Here is a 23,316-nt window from a genome sequence, read left to right as displayed (position 1 = left end):
ATGTATGGATTTTTAACTTTTGACTCAGTTTCCATAAGCTAAAAGTGTACATTTTTCTGATACTTTGTTATAAGAGAAGATTTTGATTTAGTAGTTCAGATCAATACACTGATGAAGTTAGAGTTACATAAACAAGTTAACTTCATTCTGTTCTGCAGTCGAACTGCAGCCTTATCAACTCAAGTCTTGCAAATAAACCCCTTTGGCCATAAGGAGGAGCAGTTGAGAGAATGAATGAAAAATTCAAGTCTTTTTTTTTTTTTTTTTTTTTTTTTGAGAGAGAGAGAGAGAAAGAGCCAGCGAGTGTTGAGCAGGGAGGGGTAGTGGAAGAGAGAATCTTAAGCAGGCTCCATGATCAGCACTGAGCCCAATGCGGGGCTCCATCTTAGGACCTTGAGATCATGACCTGAGCCAAAATCAAGAGTTGGAGGCTTAACTGAGCCACTCAAGCAGCCCCTGAATGCCTTTTTAATGATATAATTTCAAATGCAAAACTCTTCAATGACTACTTGTTTAAATAGAATTGCAAAACATTTATGACTTAGAGTTTAGAAGGCATTACCCTGTTAATACCTTACAATAGATAATCTGTTAGCTGGCTATCCTTAAGGAACAGGTCTTGGAAACATTATAATATTTACTTGGAAGAAAACCAACATTATTCATCTTTTATAATGTTCTCTTATCTAATTCAAGAGAGTTGAAAAACTCTTCGCGGCAAATACTCCCTTTTGCTGTCCCCAGCTGCTGTTGCGTATGGGACCTTATGATTCCATGTTTTCAATCATCTCTTCTCTGCCTGTCTTATGTGATTATTATGAAATAATATACTTCTTTTACATGTCATCATTATTAGGTTGGGAGTGCCTCAATAATTAGACTAGAGACTTCAAGAGGATAAGAACTTCTAAATTATTCATGGTTGTCTTCCTAGGACCTGGTGTATACAGCACTAAGTAAATTTTTGTTGACTAAAGGTCAGAAAACTTGTCTTACTGTATGTTCTCAGTTTGGCAGGATGTTTGGAATATAAATAGGTACTCAGTAAATGTTGGTTGAATGGATTTTCCAGTAATAAATTAGCACCCAGGATAATTATAAACTTTTCTTTCAACTTCCTATCATGTAAGAGTAAACCAGAAAACAGTTTCCAGTTACATAATTGATCATTAGTTTCTAATGATCAGATTAGAAATAAAGATGTAATTCAATTAACTTTTATCCTTTTACTTTTGCTTTGATAATTTGTAAAACCTAAATATAATTACCAAGATCAATAGTTAAAAGGAGTGTCTATAATAAAATCATTGTTATCTCTTCACAAATTACTTATTCCTAGCAGAAATAAAACTACACAGTGGAGAAACTAAACAACCACTTAAACCAGTGATGAAGATTAACATCAAACAGACATCACATGCCTCTGGTTTTGATACCCTGAAGAAAGACACCACATTCCTTATGTTGTAGAACATTCAGAAAAATGTAAAACCTCAATCTAATCACAACAAACCTCTGTTGACTCTTTCTCTAAAACAACTGGCCTATATTCATCAAAACATTATTGTCATGAAAGACAAAGAAAGACTGAAAAACTGTTCCAGGTTGAAGGGAAGTAAAGAGATATAACTAAATGCAATATGTGGTTCTGGATAGGGTTTTATATATAGACAATAAAAAATGTCCATACAAGGCATTTTCAGGATAACTGACACAGTTATAATAACATAATATGTATATTATATATATATAATAATAAACTGTAGATGAAATAAAAGTACAGGGCAGCCCCGGTGGCCCAGCAGTTTGGCGCCACCTCCCGCCTGGGGTGTGATCCTGGAGACCCCGGATTGAGTCCTGCGTTGGGCTCCCTGCATGGAGCCTGCTTCTCCCTCTGCCTGGGTCTCTGCCTCTCTCTCTCTCTGTGTCTGTCACGAATAAATAAAATCTTAAAAAAAAAAAGTACAGTTGGCCCTTGAGCAATGCAGGAGTTAGGGCTGCTGATGGCCCTTCCACCCCACAGTTAAAAATCTACATACAATCTTGACTCCCCCAAACTTTACTAATAGCATGTTGACTGGAAGCCTTAATAATAACATAAACTGTCAATTAAAAATTTTGTGTTTCATATGTATCACATACTGTATTCTTAAAATAAGCTAGGGAAAAGAAAATGTTAAGAAAATCATAAGGAAGGGAAAATATATTTATAGTACTGTATTGTATTTATTGAAAAAATTCATGTATAAGTGGACCCATGTAGTTTAAACCTGTGTTGTTTCAAGGGTCAAGTGTATTTTATCAAATCATGTTTTTTTGTTTGTTTTGCTTAAGTAGGCTTTATGCCCAATGTAGAGCTCTAACTCAGGACCCCAAGATCGAAGTGCATGTTCCACCTATTGAACCAGCCAGGTGCCCCAAATCATATTTAATCAAATCAAATCAAATTTATCATGTCATATTTCCTAAATTCGGTAACTGCACTGCGGTTATATAATAATATATCCTTGCTTCTAGAGAATACACACTGAAGTAATAAGGGATGGAGGACCATGATGTATGCAATCTACTCTAAAATGGTTCAAAAATAAAAAATGTATATGGAGAGAGAAAACAAATACGACAAAATACTAAAAATCGGTGAATCTGGTTAAAGGGGGTATGGAAATTACTTGCAATGTGTGTTGAAATTTGAGATTTTTTTCAAAATTAAAAAAAAAATCCAAACAAAAAACCACCCCTCACAAAGTCATGAATGGTTTTACATGATGGATGTTTAGTAGTTGCAAGTATCCAGCTGTGGTATACATTCTACAACATTGCCGACTCTATACACTAGTTCTTTTCATTGTGCTTGTATGTATGATTGTTCTTTACATTGGAAATGGGTGTCCCATTAGGCCAAGGGCCTAAATAAACCAAACTCCTAAAACTTATTTTCCCCACTAAATTTTTATTATGTTTACTGCTAATTCAGTCACTCAGGCCCATCCAGTAACTTTTAATGGTTGCCCATTATGTGACAGTAGTGTGCTAGATGACGGCAAAACAGAGGAATAAGTGATGGTCTGTGTTCTTGATGAATTCTGATTGAAGAGTCAGAGATTTGATCAGAATGATGTACTATAGGAAAAGGAAGTTGGAGCAATTATTTGTTCATGGGAACTGGTTTCATAAAAAATGACATTCGAAGTGGGTCTTCAAGGATGAGTACAAGTTTTCTAGATGGAGGGGAAAGATATTTCCAGGCATGAGGAGTAGCATGTGCAAAGGCATAAAATCTTGAAAAGTTCAGTAATTATTTCTAATTTCTGTTTCTAAGATGTAGTTCAGAGGCATTAAGACCTAGGTCAGCTACCTTAAAAACATTTTTATTGTGAAATATTATACACATTCATAAAGTGCATAAAACAGAACTATCAGCTTACTGAATTATTATAAAGCAATATACATGTAATGATTGCTGAGGTCAAAATCTATAAAATAGCCAGTAATTCCCAAGTTGGTATTCCTTTATTCAGTTCCACTTGTCTTCTCCTTCTTGGAAGGGTAACCACTCTTCCATTATTCTAATAGTTGCTTTAACAAATGGATATACCCACATAACTGATAACTTTCTCTAGAATTTCCTTGTGTTCCACACTCCCTCTCCACCCAGTTTTACTTTTGCTTTGGTAATTTTTGAAAAGGGTGAGAAATCCTTAGAGCATAAAGTTGTGACATTGTGAGAAGGCCAGATGTAATGAGTATTTATTATATACCTGTATTGTGTTCCAGATCTTGTTGAGTGCTTTATTCATTAACCAATTTCTCACTATGCTGAAAATAGCATACAGCTGAGAAAACTGAGGCTCAGAAGAGGTTCTTACTTCCCTAGAGACACAAAACCCGTAAGTGATGGGGACAGGACTAACATTCAGATTTTTCCGACTCCCAAATGTATGCTGGTTTTATGCTTTTTGTTAAGATTTGATTTCTTCATGTAAAAAATTGGCAGTCAATAGGGATTTTCAATTGGGGAGTAATATTAGTTTTGGACTGTAATTCTGTTGATAGTGTGGAATAATTAAGGGAGAGATGAGTGGTAGGGAGACCATAGAGGTAGTTATGGCAATAATTCAAAGATGAGGTTTTAGACTAGAGGATTGATGGTGCATATGCGGAGTGGAAACTATCTCAAACTTTCTGAGGTATAACCAATTGTTTATGGTGCTAGGGTAGACGTTGGGGAGAAGTGAGATGAGAAGCCTGCATATACGGGTAACTTCCATTACTTTGCATCTGTGCGAATGCTCTTCTCCATGACTCCGCGGCTTCTGTGTTGAGAGCTAAATGGATAGGAACACTGTTGATTAAAATTTGAAGAACAGTTTGGTAAGAAGTTCAGTTTTGGTCCTGCTAATTTTGAGATGCTTGGGGAAATGCTTGGTTTGTCTCATGAGTAGTTAAGAGTTTAGAGGCTCTAGGGACAGGTCTGACCTGGATATAACATTTTAGTAATAATTAGAATATATGTAACTTGAGGCACAGGACCTGGACTCAGACAGACCTATATTTAAATCTTGGCTCAGACACTGTTTCTCTTTATGTAAAATGGGATATCTAACCCAGGATCTTTGTAAAAAAAAAAGGTTTCAGTGAAAAACTAGAAGGCACTTAGCACACTGAGTTAAAAAAAAAGACAAAATTATCATTAGCTGTTATTAGATTATAATACTTATAAACAAACTCCATTATAGCAAAAAGCATTTTTTAAAAAGTGAAATTCACTTACATGCTAGCTGAAATACATTTAAATGAAAGACTTGTCAAGGATGGTTTGGTGCCCTCATGGCAGCATGGTGTATGCATTGTGTCATCTGGCCAGCCAGACCTATGTGTGCCTTAGCACCAGGAATGAAAGATACAAGCCCATGTCAGGGGTTTCCTCGTAGGCAACTTATCTCCAGGGCAGCAACCCAGGTACAACCTACTCCTTTCTCTCCTTAAAATAAACACCTTAGGGTAAGCATTATCTTCTTTTTTTCATATTATGTTACTTCCACAAACCTTAAGTGTTAAATTCTATATAGTTGATAATACATCAACAGTTTAATATTTGTCCCTCTAAATAAATTTTTCCATGACTCTTTCTAAACTCTCAGTCGCTATTTTGGCCCATAATTTGATTTTGTACATAATTATGAATTTAATTATGAATTAAAAATGTCACATCATTATCAAAGTTAGCAAAATTTGGACCAGAGTAAAGGTTCTATAGGAACCATAATTACTTCTACTTCGTGTTAGGTTTTTATACTGTGATTTAGTGGGAGATGTGTTTAGAAAAGCAACAAAATGATGAGAAAAAGAAATCCACTTAGAAAAGTTAAGGAATCCTCAAAGTTTATCCACACAAAGCCACCAATTTGGCCCAATTAGTCAAAGAATAGGTTTGATTAGTGGCTTGTTTTGCTGTTCTTAAAGGAATCATACAGCATTAAAAAAAATTTCAGCAGCTTTAGTATTTTTGAAATATCTATTGTGAAAGATCATCAAAATAATTCCCATTCCTATTATGCATGTCCCTTTGAAACAGGACTTTGTTCTTCTCATCTGGGAGGGGAATCTGTTTTCCTAATTCCTGAATCTGTGCTGGCCTTTTGACCCACTTTGACTAACAATGTATGTGGTAGAAGTGATGTCATGTAACTTGTGCTTCAAGAGGTCTTACAGCTTCCTGTTTGTACCTGTCTGGCATGCTGCCTAGGTATGAAGCCCAGGTTAATCTTGAGGAAGAAAGGCTATGAGATAGAACTAGCCAATAGTCAACACTAACAACCAGTCATGAAGGCGCCCAGTTAAGATGCCAAATAACTATATGCATGATTCCAGACAAGGCCAGTCTAAATCACTGATCTATAGAATTGAGAGTACATAAAATGGTTTTAAAGCATCAGGTGGTCTCTTATGCAGTAATAATGTGTACGGGTGTGTGTATATATATGGTCAAATTTTCCTGCCTTGAAGATGAGAGAATAATTTTAAACCATTGGTTTTAGGTCAGTCATTAGGACATAATTCCAGACTTAAGGATCAAAAAGTTCCTTAAAGCTGTAATAATGTGTCACCCAGGTTGCAGCAGTGAACAATGAAGAGAAGACATCATTTTTCTGGGGTGATTTGTGCATGGTGTTTTTAGGAGTAGGACGGTAATTCCAGATGATGTCCAAAGTCTAAGCTCTGGTGTCCTGTCAAATTTCAATTAAACTCTTAAGATTTAGCAACTCCATTTCCACTTCATAAACTTGTACATAGCTTTTTAATACCTTTCTCAAGTGACAGGATCTTTCTTTTACATATAGTGTGATCCAAAATTGCTATGGTATAATGTAGGTGACATAGTTTAGGCAGTATAGAATAATGTCCTGAGTTTCAGAGCTATACTGCTTGGTTTCAAATGCTGGCTCAGTTGCCTATCAGGTAATCTTGAGTTATCTAACCTATTTTTGCCTTCTGTTTCTCTACCTGTAGAATGAAAGGATTGAATTGCTGATAGGATTAAATGAGTTATTCTTGAGCTTAACACATACTACTCAATCCATGTAACAATACTAGTATTGTTATAGAAAGGATTGATCTAGGTATCTGACCCAGTTGTTACTTCGTGACCTTCAGCAAATCAACTAACCTCCCTGGGTTTCAGTTTTTTTTTTTTTTTTCGTTTATAAAGTAACATTAGATAATTTCCATGTTTTTTTTTTATCTTTAAAATTTTATGATTTAGTATTCAGTATGTTTTACCCACAAAGACATTCCAATCTTGTCTATAATTCTACTTTCTTAAAAATTGTTTAAAATATTTTCCATTAGCAAGCAACTGATACCTCTAGTATCAGCCACTCTGAAATATAAAGACTGCTGCATTTACTCAGGAAGCGAACTATTTATTACTCCTATGTGGCCAGCAAACAATTATAATTCACATATCTGAAGCAATGCCTTTTCAGGTCTATGGAAACTTAGAATTGCACATTCATTTTTAAACCCGTGCTAAATGTGCTTATAAAAGTAGGAAAGGGTCCTCTGAAAATGGAAGAAAATATTTCACCTCAAATTTTTTACCAAACATCTCCAATGTTAAATAAAAATTACCTGTTCCACTGTTAAGGTGACACATTCAAATTCTTTCGATATGCTTTAGCATACTGCATACAATATTACACAATTTTTATTGGCTGCATGATAAACACCATAATGTGCACGTATCATAGTTCTTTTACCTTAATATAAGTTGTGGCATTTAATTAAATTAATTTATTGTGGCACTGCAACTTAGTTTGATGTTGTGTGATGCCTCTTGACAATGGGACAGAAAAATAAGGATCCAACATACCAGTACATGACTGGTGTGTAGAACGTTCAGTACCTGGAATTCCCTTTAAAAAGTGGGTCACTTGGATCACTCTTCCTTTTCCTGTTATCCCTATAATCAAGCTGCTACAACCCATATGCAGATGCTCCGTTCAGTATTTTTTTTTTTGATCAATTATCAGTTTAATTACAGGACCTACCACAAACTTCCCTATGAATTTTTAAAACAGATTTCAGTCACTCGTTTGCTCCTCCAAAATACACACCAAGCTACTACTAAACTGCTCTTTCAGGACCCGGCAAACTTGACAGTTCAAGCTACACAACTGAGGAGGTTTCCAGTGGATCTTACAGCCCGAGAAGAGAAAACTGAGCGGATAGGCTTTTTCTCCCCTAACATTTCCTGACAGTGGACACGTCTTTGCTTGTAGAACAAGAATTCCGTTCTGGGAGTTGCGGCGGCTCTCCTGCCCTAAGAGGCGGCCCCACGGGTTTGCGGAATTTGACAGACGACCGCGATCTTCGGGGGATTTTCCAAGCGGGACGCGGGCGCCGAAGAGGAGGGAAAGTCCGGCCCACGTGACCCACCTCCTCCGCCTCCGCCTCCAGTTCCAGAAGGCGAGCTCCGCAGCAATCAATCCCAATCCTCCACCACCAGATAGTTTTCTCCCAAGAACTTGATGAAAACCCCAAAGTGCTGAGAGGCACACTTGGAAAATTGTTGGGTCAAAACAACCACAAAACCTCCCCAATCGACTTTTACCCTAAGTGTGCCGACCACCTATTCGGAATCACTACTTACGGCTCACCCGTTGGTCAAGCCTCTTCCTACACTTCGTTCCCGTGCTTTTCCAACCCTCCCAGTTTCGGTTCCAACGGAAGGAGAAAGCAACAGTTTGGTTGCCGATGAGCCCGTCTCCCGGGCACGAACAGTCGAGGGCTTCGGCGCCCCGTCGGCCCGCGGGAGGACGCGCGAACGACGCGCGAACGAGCGGCCGGCCCGAGAGACCCCGGCCGAGGCTCCCTCCCCCTGCCCGGCCGCCGCGCGTCGCCTCGCCCTCCACAGGCCCGGGTGCCCGGGCGGGCGCATGCGCGCGGCGCTCCCGGGCGTGCCGGCCACACTCCCCCCACCCACTCCGAGAGCTTGTCACTTCCTGCCCTCGCCCCATCTCCGTCCGGGGTCAGTCAGTCGCTCCCTGTCGCTGCGGGAGAGTCTCTGCTTCCCCTTCCTACCCGCTCCGCGGCGGTAGCTCAGGCTCTTCGGGGAGGGGGAGACAGAGAAAGAGAGAGACCGACTTAATAAAGTTTCCTGAAACGACAACTGCTACCAAAAAAGGCCCAAGGTGGGGGGGAAGCCCCATTCTTCCCCGCCCCTCTCCAAAAGCCTGAGGGACCGTTGCAGGTGGAGCGGCGCTGGGGGGAGCCGGGCTCCGGCGGCAGCCGTTGCCCCGGCGAGGGGCGCCCAGGTCTTGCCGGCTCCGGTTCCAGCTCCTTCGGTGGCGGCGGCGGCTTCTGCGGGGCGGTTCCTCCTGTCAACTGCCTGCGCCCGCGCGCCGCCCGCCCGCCCAGCTCCACAGCGCGGAGGGACGCCGTGAGCCGCCGCCGCCGCCGTCGCCGTCGCCTCGGGCCGCGGAGGGACGTGGTGAGCTGTGGCGCTTCCGCGTCAGCGCCGGCGGGGACTCTTTGGGAGCGCGTCGGGCCCGAACCCCGCTCCCCTTCGCGTGGTCCGCCGAGGCTGCGCCAGGTGGGGCCCGAAGCCGCCTCCCACGCCAGGCTGTGCCCGCGGCTGCCCGGCCGGCCTTCCTTCCTTCCGCCTACCCGCCGGCCCGCCCTAGGAGTTAAGTAAGTTGGGCGCACTTGGTTATGGGGACGGGGGTCCGCCGGGGAGACCCCAACGCACGTGCGTGGCGGGAGGGCACGGCGTGGGTCGGCCGCCGGCGGGAGCCGCACCTCTACCGCCCCTGTCGCCACGCCCGCCGCCCCGCGGGCCCCGGCGCCGGCCGTGCCCGCCGCGCTCCGCGCCTCCGTCTCCGCGCGCGCCCGCCGGGGCCGGCGAGGCCGCTGCCGCCCGCGCAGCCGGCCAGGCCCTCGCCTTGCGCTGCGCGCCGCAGGCTGCGTTTCCGGGTAGGGCGGTGAACCTGTGCGGGAGTTTGGGCTGGGGAAGCCTTCGTGCGTTTTCCTGTTTTCAGTTCTAGAGGAAGGTACGGGTCCGTGGAGGGAAAACGGCGGGCGGGTGGAGAGAACGTATCTGGAAAACCTAGCCAGAACCCCCCCAGGAAGTTCAGGGTGAGTGACGGATTTGCACTTCTTTCAACAGCCAAGCCGCAATGAAGAGCTTCTTACAGTGAAAGGAAAGTAGGTCTCGCCCACTGAAAATGCCTTTAAGGGATAAATACTGTCAGACTGACCACCATCATCACGGATGCTGTGAACCAGGTATGTGTATGTACTCCTTTCTTCTCGACACTTACTTTGCCCTCCCGTCAAAGCCACTCTGCTTTGTGTTTCCTTCCAGTTTTATTTTTCTCCTGCCCAAGAAGTCGTTTCTAAGTAAGCAGGCTATAATTTTCCCCAGCATAAAACTAGTTATGAAGCTGAAAGCTTGTACAAACAAGAGGTCTCCCCTACTTGATCCCTTAAAAGAAGTACTGCAAGTGTCACCTTAAATCTTTTCCACAAGACCAATCACTCAGTCCCTTTTCCTTCTTTCCGGGCAGCCTGCAGTTAGCAGTATACCCTCATGTCCTTTGAATATTTAAAACTGAAGACAGAAGAGGAAATAGGTGGTAGAAAACATGAAAGAAAGCATGTCTTCGTGAAAGTGGATTCATTTAAACTTTTAAGAGTTAAAAGTTTCTTACGCATTTTTATCAGGGAATAGCGGTTAAAGCCTAAAAAAGAGTTTAGTTTGGGCTAAAAAAAAGTTTGTGAAACTCAGCTTGTCAGAAGAATGGGTCTTGCTAACCGAAGCCTTTAAAAATGTTCTTGGACGGTACATACTGTATTGCAAAATAAAAAATCTGGTTATTTACGCAGAATACATAAGTATTTTTAGGAGAGTTTATTCAGTGGAACTGTTTTTAGTTGGATTTATGAATGAAAAAGTTTTCTCGAGTATCAAGAATATTAGGAAACTTTAATTTGGTAAATGCGATAAACTAGAATAAATTAGATATTTATTCTAGATAAATTAGATAAACTAATGAGTTTTTCTAGTTATCAGAAGTTTGATGTGTTTAGTCACAAGCATTTAGAGGTAAAACTTAAAAGGAAATCATCGAATTCATATGTAGCCATGCAAAGGCTATTCCATTTTAGTTTAAAGGCAGGTGTTTATTATTATTTTTGACCTAAAAGTTGTTAGGACTCTTTATGATTTTGCTTGGTTTTTTTTTGTTGTTGTTGTTGGAGTATTTTAACTGCTTTAATGTACTTAGTTCTGTCACAGTAGAGTTCAACTAGAGAACTTTTCTGACTAATGGGAAAAAATGGCAGTGGTAAAGAGGAAGAACTCCCATTTTCAGAAAACTTTGGTACTCATGAGAATAAAATTTGTACTATGGCCTTATCCCCCCACTGATTTATTGGAAGTCAGTAATAACTTATCTCTGCTAATAAAATAGTCCTGGGATGGGATCCAGTTTCTGTTCGACTGCTCCTGACCTATCTAATTTCAGCACCCCTCATACTGCATATTTTTGTGTATTTTGTATTTGCATTTATATATTACAAAATATTGAATGGAGTTTGCTACTTTTGAAGTAGAAAGCCAATGCCTTTTATACTTGTGTTCCACTGACCTGCTATTCCAGTTTTTTTTTTTTTTTAGAACATGCAACTTTTTTAAGTTGCATTACTTAATGAAATCATTTTACTAAAACTTCTTATTTAGGAAGAAGTTTAAGTGTTCATGTATTTATTTCTTTTACAAATTGTTATTGAACACCTGTTAGGTGCTAGGCACTGTCGAAGGTAGTGGATATGTAAGTGGTGAGCAAAACAGATAAAGTTATTCCCTCATAGAACTTTTGACTGGGAAGAAATAGATATAGACAAGAAAATAAATAAGATCATTTATGATTAGGCCTTGTTTAGTGTATTCTCATGAAGTTTCCTGGAGACTTTAATGTCTTTTTAAAGATGTTTTTCAGAGTTGAATGTTTTAATATTAGAACTTCTTTGCTTTTTTCTCCCTCATTAACAGTAAGTCATAGAAGTTGCATTAATTTTAAAAATGAAACTTTTTTTTTTTTTACCAGAAACTTTTTCAATATAGTTTATTTTTCAGGCTACCAGGTCAAAAGTAGTTTGTTTCTCTTTCCTTTCTTAGCAAGAATTAAACACTTTCTGAAGATTAGTTTGGTGGAAAGCTAGAAGTTTGTTAACTTCTAGGATAGTTAATTGTCACTATTTCAGAGGAAGGTAAGTGCTGTGTGGGAGGATATTTCCAGTACTAGGAGGAAGATGTTATGATAGTTTTTAAAAGAGGATGCCTTCAGATGGAGGGAAGAAGATGACATGATGTTTGAGAATTTCTTTTAATGGGCAATCATCAGAGGTCTATCCTCTTTTGAATTATGAATAGTGGGCAGATCCCTGGGTGAGAGTATTGTGTTCCTGAGGAGGTCTTCATAGGATAGGTCAATTTGTAGTGAAGGGTGGTGGTATAAGCCTGTGAGTGTATGTACAGTATTTTCTGAGTTGTGTTTTAAGAATGTTGTTTACAGAAATTTTGAAACATTCAAAAGTAGATAGAATTGTGTAGGGAACCTGTTGTAAGCATCACACAACTCAACACATCAATACATCGACAATATCTTTTCATCTCTGTTCTCCCTTCTCCACTGTTCCCTTCTCCAGCCTCCAACTTCTTCCCTATTATTTCCCTATCCCTATTATTTGTAAGTAAATCCCAGACATCATAAGCAGAAAGTTACTGTAAGGGGCTTGTTTTAAGGTAGAGAGACTGTTACAAAAGTAGGTATTTGATTCTGGGAAGTATGTTCTTGGAAGGTTGTAAGACAGATGTTAACTTCTGAGGGTTTGGGTGTTTTGATTGGAGAGAGATGATGGCTTTTTTTCTAATGGTCATGTAAGCTGATCTTGGAAGGGATGACAGGGTATATGACAGGAAACTTTGATAAAATAATATATAAAGTTTTTTTAGTGTTGAATGTTTTCAAATGAAGGATGGTATTTTTTTTTTTTTTTTTTGCAATGAAAGCTACACAGATCTGTATACTGAATGGACGTGTCCACGGATGACTAATCTAGCCCTTGGATTATTTTGAATGGTGTCTTAGGATGTTGATGTGTCTCACAGTAGCAGTTTTCTGAAGGTGATTAGGTAACAAAATTTTGCTCTAGCTTTGAATCATGTGGAAATGGAAGCTGGTGTGTTATAGAAAGTTTTTCTGGAGCGTTTTTAAACGAGGAAAGGAGACTCTAGGGACAAGTTTCCATTTTCTCTCCATATCCCTCCCTTATTCATTACTGTGTTGTTGTTTTTTTAATTTTCCCTATCTAGAATTCTTGCCACGTATACAGCCAAACGTTGCTGCTTTTTATTCTTTACAATTGTTCCGTTTCTGCCCTCTTTTTTTTATTATTTTTTGTAAACCGTTGTCAGTTTCATACAAATAGTGAAAAGAGATCCATCTAACCCAAATAAATGTTGTCATCAATCAGTCTGTTTACAAACTTCTGCTATTGCATCTTTAAAGGATTGAATTCTACTTCTCTTACTTAGATTTTGGAAACCGTTTTTCAGTTTTGGGTGTCAGAAGGCAATTGATTTGTACCTGATAATGATGGTGGTGGTAGTGGTGGTGATAGAACATTTATTGAACACTTACTATATCCCAGGCTCTGTTTTAACTAGTTTCTTGGATTAGCTCATTTAATCCTCATACAACCCTGTGATTTAGGTACTTTTATTATCCCCATTTTAGAGATGAGAAAAAGTTCAGAGAGTTTAATTTGCCTTAGTTGTATCTAATAAATGTCAGAAAAAGATTTCAGTGTAGTAAGTCCAGGTCTGGAGTTTTCATACTTTTAATCACTGTACAGGAAGTGCCAATGTCAGATGTTCTCAAAATGAGTTGTGGGTGTGTGCATGTTCTTAATTCATTTAAAATACCCCTAAAGTATCTCTTAAAATTATGGAAAAGTTGTGCTTAATAAAATGATTTGGTTCTTCTTTTTTTTTTTTTTTTTAAGATTTTATTTATTTATTCATGAGAGAGAGAGAGAGAGAGAGAGAGAGAGGGGCAGAGGGAGAAGCAGGCTCCATGCAGGGAGCCTGATGCAGGACTTGATCCCGGGACTCCCAGATCACACCCTGGGCTGAAGGCAGGTGCTAAACCGCCTAGCCACCCAGGGATCCCAAATGATTTGGTTCTGAGACATTGTTCCTCCCATTTGTGTGCACTGAGCACAAGACTTAAAGCCTTAACCGGGAATCTAAGGCTGTGTCTATATACATAGCAGCAGGCATTAGCCTTCTTAGCAGAAAGCTAAATGCTATCCAAGATCAGGCCCTGAATCAGTAGCAGCATGCATTATTGAAATCATCCTTTTTATTTTCCCACAGAGTGGATGATCCTGGATTAAGATGGTAATAGTTGAGCATAGAACACTATATTAAAAAAAAGTTAATTAAAGTGGTTGGTTTTTCTCTGCTATAATCATTTCTTTATTTGGTATCTGATGGAAAAACTCAGTTTTCCTTTTCAGTTACCTTGTTTCATAGCATCATTATCTAATTTATTATATAATTATACTGTGAATCTAAGAACTTTGGAAAGCAGAGCTCATATATGAAAATGAAAATTTTTATTTTTAAAGTGGAAATATTATTTTTACTTACTATAATTTTTTTTTAACATGCACACTTGTAAAAGCCCAGGTTCTGAAGTACTAGTGAAGTGCGAGGGAGAAAGTGAAAATCATTCCTGTAAAGTCCACCCTGACGGAACCCTTGTTTTGTTGGTATCTACCAGACTACTTCTGTATATATTAATGTCTGTACATACGTTACATTTCTTTCTGTGTATATTGAAATACATATTAATGTGAGATCATATTCTATAACCTTTTTTTGTTGCTTAATCCATTAGTGACATCCTCTGTTGTTGATACATGTAGATCTAGCTCATGCTTTCTAACAGCCATGAAGGATTCTGTTGTAGGGATATTTCGTAGTTTATTTAGTCTGGTTCCTATTGAGAGATTTTAAAGTTTTTTGAAAATTTTTCTCAATTATTTACAGTGCTGCAGAGTGGTGCAATGAACATTCTTGAATATCTGTCATCATGCACTTCATTAGTTCTTTCCTTAGACAGTGGTTTTTGAGTTTTGCTCTCATTATTGCCTCGAGAGCTGTAATAGATTGTCTACAGGGTTCTGGAATGGTTTATGAGATGTGACTAGGCCATCATTGTCCTCATTGTCCTAGAATTTTGATTAAATACAGTGGTTCCTCTTCAAGGGGAATAAAAAGGCAAACATGATGAATATGTAGTAAATAATACCAAAATAGTAAATCTTTGCGTTTGAAGCCTTAAGTAGCTTTCATTTAGCCTTGAATTGAGAATAGTTTTAGTTATTTTTTTTTCTATTATTTCATTTTGCCTTACAAAGATGATGGTGAAGTATATACAAACAAGTGTGATTATCATTAACATGATTGTAGCAAACCGTTGTTTTACTTCAATAGTAAATGATTTAAATAACCCTTTTTTTGTGGGGATTGGGGTGGGTGTTTGTCTTCCATGTAGTTTATATCCTGGAACCTGGAGATGCTCCTTTGTTACAGCAACCACTACAGACATCCAAATCTGGTATTCAACAAATAATTGAGTGCTTTCGATCAGGTATGAATGTTTTAGGATATTTTTCAATCTTCACATAGTAGTTAGAAACTACCTAGCAATCCTTAGAATTAATTTTTTGAAAATTTAAAAATGTATACTTTGGTTTTATAGAATACTTTTAATTGTCATATTTTAAGAAAGTGGATGAATAAATATTGACTTGATCTAGATTCTTTTTCCGTACTATATTTTATATATTAATACAGAGATAAGCTTAGTATGGTTTAAAGAAATATATATGGTATTTTTATTGGTAATGTGCCTCTTCTTAACAATTTATTGTTATTTTTTGGCATATTCTTTGTAAATCCTCAAAGGGCAGTCGTAAATTATACTGGGTCTTTATAAGTATTGGCAGGGTAGATTATTTATTCAGAAAGTCTGAGATTGTTCTAGATTAATTACTTTATCAATTCTGTTTATGTGACTCACCTTCTTTCTCCTGCCTAACCCTGGAGTTTCAACATCTTTGATAGAGCACAAGACAGGAAAAATACTCCAGCTCTGGTCTCTTTGGATACATTTGTTTAGCTTTTCTTTCTATATTAGATTATTATAATAATTACATATATAATAAATGGATTTGTGCAGTTGCAATCCAGTGCTTTAAAGTAGGTGTTGCTTACTGCATATACATGACTGAGAACTGTTAGAACTCCTGTGTTATCAGTGAGATCTTAGGTTTTTGTGATTCTTATGATCCACTTCACCTTTTGTTGATTTGGCTTCACTGACATTACAAACTATTGGTTAGGTATAAATAAGCAAATACACATAATTGATGGGACATCTAAGTGACGGAAATTTAAAGGATTGGAGTATCTTTTATTCTAACACTCACTATTTTAATGAAAAATTTCTGAGATTTAGAGGGAAAGATAATTTATATATAACCATTTGTTTTGTATTGATAAATGCTTTGAGGTGCTTGTTTTTAAGTCATTGTAAAGAGAAATAGTATATATTTGCTTTATTTTAGGATCTAAGAAATAGATTACTCCTTAATCAAAAATAAAAATTTTTAAATTTCTGATTCAAATCTATTTCTTCTATTTTTAAATCTATAGTTCTCCTGGCATTGCTTTTATATATATATGTTTAAGTAGGTATCGAGTGTATATCCAAGCCTTGCTCATGTTGAATGGAGGTGCAGCCCATTTGGGTGTTTCTTGTTCTTTTTACTTTTTTGTTGTTGTTCTTTTTACTTTTGTAGTTGCCCTTCATTAACAGAAGTAACTGATTAGTCAGATTTTCCTATGGTAAATATAACTAAAATTTTACTTATTAGGGGAAGTATTTATAATATATTTCTGGCATAACAAAAGAATGGTTAGTTTCTGGTCATAGTGAGAGTTTGTTTTAGCTACTTTTAGTAGAAATATAATTCTTTTTCTTTCTCATGGAAATGAAGGTAATAGCTTTTCACATTTAGTTGTGTTCTTTGCTGTAGGTTTCTTTTCTTCTTTCTTTCTTTCTCTTTTTTTTAGTGAGGGAGAGGGGGGCCAGTGGGGCAGACGGAGGGGAAGAGAGAATCTTAAACAGGCTCCACACCCAGCATGAAGGCGGATGTGGGGCTCGATCTCACAACCGTGAGAGTCAGACACTTAACTGATTAAGCCACCCAGGTACCCATATAGGTTTCTTTTTTAAAATCCAAAATTTAGAATTAATAAGATTATTTTATGCTACTATAATTTATTGTGTTTTTTGATTAAGAAGTTAGAATTGGTTCATTCATAAATGCTTTGTGTTAGAAAATATATCTTTTGAGAAGATCCTGTTCTCAAAATTTGTGTTTAGAAGATGAATATTTAGAAATGAAATTAATTATTTTCCTTTTGCACTGTGGTCATGTCTGTTTTCTGTATTTGCTATTTCTTTACAATTTAAACTAAAGAAAAGGGTCTGTGAAATGAGTGAAATGTTCTCTTTTAAATGTCCCAGCAAATTGGCCTTCTGAGTTCTGTTTTATTTGGGCAAATTCTGAAAATACTATAAATTTGATTATAAGTACCCAGTAATTTAAATTAGAAGTGATGTAGAAATATGCTTAACAGTATAAAGAAACTAATTTTGGACTTAGAAAAAAGAATTCATTTACTTTGTTAATGCGTCTCAGAAGTAAGCAATTTTAATTTCCTCATGATCATAATCTCCTGTGTATCTGTATAATCTAAAGTTTGCTAAGGTGTAGCTCTTTAGCACTGAAGTAGCCAAGCCCTGGCTGACTTGAAACTGGGAGAATAGCATGGAAGTTTGGGCCACTTGGGAATGAAGATCCATTCACAATCCCTGAGTTCCTCCTGGTCCCATTCTACTCCCAACCACGTCTTCAGCCACTCATTTCTCTCTAGGCTCTATCCATTATAGCTGGGTCACACACGTTGCTTTTAAAGAACTATCTGAAGTCGAAGTCCATGCTTTTGCTTGTGTTAATGTATAGAGCTGGTCAGGTGGGGCATTAGTAATGTGTTAGGATATCTGGCTGAATCTTTAAGCTCAGTTGTCTTCAGCTACTGTATCATCTCTTAAGTGACTCACCTTCTCCTGTGTACACTAAGCTGTATAGAACCTGGTATTCATTCCTGCCCAAGCTGGAAATTCATAAAAGGCTAAGGAAGGGTATTCAAAACTCATTTTTTAGGTCTATCGGCTCCACGTGTGCTGTACTGACTACATGATCAGTTTTGACTTGTTCTCTTTGCCTCACACTTCAGTTTTTGCTTTAGACTATTTTTCTGGTTTTAAATTACAAATCTTCTTGACCTCTGATATCTTTTTATTTCTGGCTGCTTCACTTGTAAATTAATTTGAATAGATTTTTCTTTTTGGAATTAAGTAATATTCCTGTGTTGGAATAAATAATATTATTGGATTAAGTCATAAGTGCCTGTGGTTTAAAAAAAAATAAGAATAAAAGGACAGATAAAAATACAAAAATAAGTCTCTTTGCTCAGGCAACCACTGCTACATTGTTTGTGTGTCTTCTTCCGGAGACCCTCTATACATATACAAACATGTCTCCCTTGCTTTTTCTCCCAGTATATATGGTAGCTGACTCTACACACTGTTACGTATTTTTGCTTTACTAACAGTACATTTCTCTGTTGTTTGACCTCTGTCCATAGATACGTCATTTTTTTTTAGAAGGCTGCCTATTTTGCTCCAACCTACAGATTTTATACTCTGAAATCCCTGATGGTTGGATGACTTTGAGACATGCTGTTTGTTCTGAATCCCTGGCTTCTAGTGCTATCTTGACTGGGCTCTGCCTTTTGCTAGAGTGCTGCCTTAGTCCTTCTAGGATCACCTCTGACTTGGTGTCTTCAAATTTCCCTCCTTTCTATCAATACTTTTTTTTTTAGCTTCTTTTCTCCTGACTTCTCTCCCCAAACTGAAACAGAAATTTAAGTAACAATAACAAAAAAGATGTACTTCCATGAGACATTTATTAAAATTGATTTAATTGAGCTTAATTTTTCTTTCTTAGTCTCTTAGTCTTCTAGTAGAGGCAAAGGAGCTATTGAATTCCCTAAGGTTAGAAACAGAAAAATAGGGAGTAAAGGATAATTATTTAGTCTGGTATTCAAAACTAGTCTTTCATATGAAGTTGACCATTTTTTTTGAATCCTTTAAGTATATAATATTGTAAAAAATGTATACCATAGAAAAAAGGTTCTGTCTGTGGAATATATTACTACTGTGTACAAGGAAGGGCATCTTTTCTGAATCATAGGGAGGAGTAAATTGTAGTGAAAAATGAGAATTAGCTTTGTGTGGTATTTGCTGTTGTCATTATCATCTTAGGTTTGGTCATTTAACCTAAAAGTTTTTGTTTCATTTTGGTTTTGTACTGTGTAAAGCAACATTACCTGCATTTAGTTTATAAGCTGTGACTGGATGGCAATGCCTCAGTCCTGAGTCTGCAAACAGAAACTTGGGATGGAAGTGTGATTTGTTAGAGATACATAAAAGAGTGCCATATGATATGAGTTTTGTTTTTGGTTGTTATATAACAATTGCAGGAAATTTAAGATCATATTAGATATGTTTTGGATGAATAAGACAGGTGTAGATTTATTTGTTTGATTTGTTCTTACATTCTTCAAAGCATGCAATTTGAGGCTGTGTTCCTAGAAGAGCAGACATTTATATATATAATATATATATATAATGTTAATATTTAAAATATATATATATTAAAGATTTTATTTATTTGTTCATGAGAGACAACAGAGAGAGAGAGAGGGAGAGGCAGGCTCCATGAAGGAAGCCCGAAGTGGGTCTCAATCCCGGGTCTCCAGGGTCACGCCCTGGGCTGAAAGTGACGTTAAACAACTGAGCCACCTGGACTGCCCACAGACATTTATATTAGTCTGAGAGTTTCTTAAGGGCACAGATCAGATCCTTCACTTTCATGTTTCCAGTGATTAGCGTTGTAGCCTCATACTTAAGAGGTGTTCAGTAAATGTAAGACTAAAAGATTAACCAAGTAGGCACTATAATAATTTTATTCTGCTTAATAACCTTATTGTAGTATGTGGCAATGTTCCATACTTAACCTAGTACTTTTTTTTTGTTAAACCAACTCTTGCAGGTGGTGGTTTTAAGATGATAATTTAAATTTTCTTAAGTTTTCCCTACTTTATACCTTTAGGAACTTTTGATAAGGAATGATCAATTAAAAATTTTTTTCATATACTGACCTTGGAAATTAGTTTTGACAGGAATTACAGATTTGCTTGCAATGTTGAGATGATGCTATGCTTAAATAGTTAAACTAAAAAAGATTGAGCTTCACATGTGAATCATCATAAAGCAAGCAGTTATACTGTTTAAAGATCATTACTGCTACAACTTAGAATGGTCATTGACCAACATATCTATATATTAAGGGGAAAAAAAGAAAGCTTATCTTTGGCACAGAAGAGTTAGAATTAATATCACATTAGATAAAGTGACTGCTATCCACCATAATGTAAAACTGAATATTCATTCCTTTTGGAAAAAATCTTGTAAACATTTTTCTCAGTATATACAGTGTATTTGATATTAAGGAATAGCACATGACGAAACTCTTGATGAGGTTTAAGTAATTTTCACTGTGCACCTATTAGGAGAATCTGAAATATTCACTAATTTAGTTGATTTTTAGGCATCAGAAGCCTTATTACCCTTTGGAGGGCTGGGTTTTTCATTTGGAAAGATACTGATTAATGATCTATATAATCGGTAAATAGTGGCTCTTAAGATAGTTTTAAGACCTAGGGCAAGAAAAAGTTATTAATATAGGAAAAGGAATAATTAGGAGTAAGATAGTATCTTTCAGGATCAAGAGTAGTGGAAGAACTTTATGTTGCTGTCTAGATTGACTATGTCTGTTGTCTCAGGTGACAAAGTTTTAGCTGTTGACAAGCAATTGATTGGCCATATCTAGTTGTTACTGAGCAAAGCAGTCACAAAATGGTAGCTGATGAGACCATTATGACCAAAGCGATTATGACTACATGTGAAAAACAACAAAACCTTAAAATGCAACTAAGACTGACTTAAGGAAAAACTTCTGTATTTATGGAATGGGCAACATCTTTTTTTTTTCTCATTCATAAAATGTGTAAGTTGAATTAGAAAATCTTTGAGGTCTCTTTTTTGACTTTCCAGTCAACTTTATTTAGACTAAAAAAAAAAAATCTGCTTTATAGAGAGGGTTTCTTTAAACATAGAGCTCTTCAATATGTCATTTAACAAACGTCAATCAGGCGTCATCTTGAGGGCATCATCTTCTAATGCTTGGGTGAGCATTAAAGGTGTCTATGTCCTTTTAGAGCTTCCAGTTTAATGAGAATACAGAAAATTAATTCCAAGACAGTGGGATATTAGTACCGATGTATAGGGTGCTGTGAGAGTTGGGGAGAAAAATTCGTAACAAAAACCAGGAATCAGTAAGGCTTCCTGGAAGAAGTGACATCTAACCTGGAGTTTGAATCATTACTAGAAGTGAGCCAGACGAGGGAAGTAGGAGATTGTTATAGGTAGGGAGAAAAAAAAACATAGTTTAGTAAAGGCCTGAAAAGTGAGAGAGAGAGACAATTTGGTGAACCCATGGCTTTGATAGAAATTTGATGTACCAGCATCAACACAATTGTGCCTTGTATGTGTGAGTAGGTGGGGTCCAGTGGGGGAGGGATTTGTGAATGATAATTAAGATTGATTAGTTAAGGTTAGAGTTAGTTTTTTTTTTTTTTTAGGGGGATGCTTTTGGAAACAAATATACACTCTACTGAATATAACTAGCTGTATAGCTGGGACTAAACAAGATTACCTCTTTCTATATAGATTTTTTAAATTTTTAAATTAATTAGTTTTTATGGTTGAGAGAACTTGGTAGACAAAGTGAGATCTCTGATTTAGGGATGCAGTCTTAGATATTTTTACCAGTAACTATTTTTTATGCATAACTTCATACTCTCTATTTAAATCTTCAATTGGGTTCTTAAGTTAAACCTAGTTCAGCTTGTTCCTCTTCAATCTTTTTTACTGTCTTTACAGGCAGAATTGAATCTTTAGTATTAGTCTAGCAGGTATTTCAATTTAGAATAGAGTGTGCAAAATTTCCTGTTTTCTTCTTACTAATACTACACTTAACGATACTTTTTAGGATATGTTAGAGAGGTTTATCTAAAATATTTTTATCATCAGTCTACCTTCTTTCATGGTTTGCCCACTTTGGAGGTTAATTATGAAGTAAATATGTTAGCAGTCTGTTGGCAGTATATTTTGCAATGTGAAATGGACTAAAATTGAATTTACTTTTATATAAAGAAGAGTACTCAAGCTGTCCTCTGAATCTTTTTAAATTTATGTTTTCTGATTTTGTGGTAATACGGTTTAGTGCAGTAAACATTGATTTGTATTTGAGAAATGGGGGAAATGATTTCATTATATTTATTTTTTTCCCAGTGGAAACCCAGATGTGTAATTTAATTTTTTCTGGGATTTAGGTTCATATCTTCTTTCATGATTCTCTAAGATAGATTTGCTCTGGTTTGTTCATTTTACAAGATGGATAGTATAGTGAGTTTACTCTTTAGTAGTCCCAGAGGTTAACAGAGTGTCAAGTACTTGTGGAATGATGGAACACTGCACCTAGATAGTTTTTTTTTCAGGACACTTTTGTTTTTCCTCTTTAAGTCAATATTATTACCATCTTTTTTGAGGAAATTAAAGGCTAATTAATTAGTAAAGCATGGCAGATCAATTTTACCAACTTACCTGTGGCAAAAACCTATAGGAAATAATGACAAAAGATCTTCTCTTTGTGTTTTATTCCTGATAGATGTTTTTATTTTAAAGATTGGATGCTCATTACTGTTTATTTTTTTCCTGCCTTTTGATCTTCTGTCATAATGCTTAGATTGCCTCTATCAGTGGCGTTTCTTCAACTAGTCTTTATTGAGTATCGCTAGAACTGAATACTTTGTAGTTGTAAGTAAGACAGGTTTGGTCTTGGCTGTTTTGGAGTTTATAATTTAGTGGGAAAGACAGGCTTTAAATTAAACTAAACCATCAATATTTAATTAATTGCACTTGGAGTGTGTTTTTGAGGGAGAAAGGCTTTGAATAAATTTACAGCGGTATCAAGAGGCCTAAGCAAAATTCAGATCATGGATAAAGATTACTCTCAGACTCAATGGCCATAATCCCATTTTGGCCCCAAACCTAAAGTAGTTTGAGCTGAGTTTAAAAAGCAAAGTCACAGACAATCTTTCTTTAAGGAATCAGGGGAAAATGTATCATAGAACTCCAGAAGGGAGCTAAAGGAACCAGCCAGAAACTTTGGCAAGGAGTTGGGGGAGGGGCATGTTTAATTCTTCTTTCTCATTCCAGATCTGTTGAATCAGAATCTCTAGGGGTGGGTCATGTACATCTTTATTGCCTGGTTGTTGTGATGATTAGCCAGATGTTGGAACCACTATTGGGATATCCTAAGAATTGATTGGCTGCTGAATTAGAAAAAGAATATCAATTTTAGCTGTCACAATATCCAGATGATGATAGAATCTTACTTAGAATTTGTTTATAACTTAGT

The 23,316-nt window shown here is 37.2% G+C and overlaps 1 protein-coding gene across 4 annotated transcripts in view; it reads left to right on the top strand.

Moving 5' to 3' along the window:
• Positions 1-23,316, top strand: part of ZNF800 (zinc finger protein 800) — a 147,659-nt gene that overhangs the window by 92,822 nt on the left and 31,521 nt on the right. For 2 of the 4 annotated variants that reach the window (XM_041727453.1, XM_041727456.1), the window contains exons 1-3: positions 8,548-9,195; positions 9,671-9,789; positions 15,132-15,227. In XM_041727453.1, coding sequence (XP_041583387.1) covers positions 9,729-9,789; positions 15,132-15,227 — 157 coding nt within the window. In that variant the 5' untranslated portion in view covers positions 8,548-9,195; positions 9,671-9,728. Of the gene's footprint in view, positions 1-8,547; positions 9,196-9,414; positions 9,555-9,670; positions 9,790-15,131; positions 15,228-23,316 lie in introns of those variants that run through there. The other 2 variants (XM_041727455.1, XM_041727454.1) reach the window with 2 other exon arrangements.

The sequence above is a fragment of the Vulpes lagopus genome, chromosome 13 (assembly GCF_018345385.1).
Source record: "Vulpes lagopus strain Blue_001 chromosome 13, ASM1834538v1, whole genome shotgun sequence".
In the NCBI taxonomy this organism is placed as follows: Eukaryota; Metazoa; Chordata; class Mammalia; order Carnivora; family Canidae; genus Vulpes; species Vulpes lagopus.
This window is presented reverse-complemented; position numbering and strand designations above follow the sequence as displayed.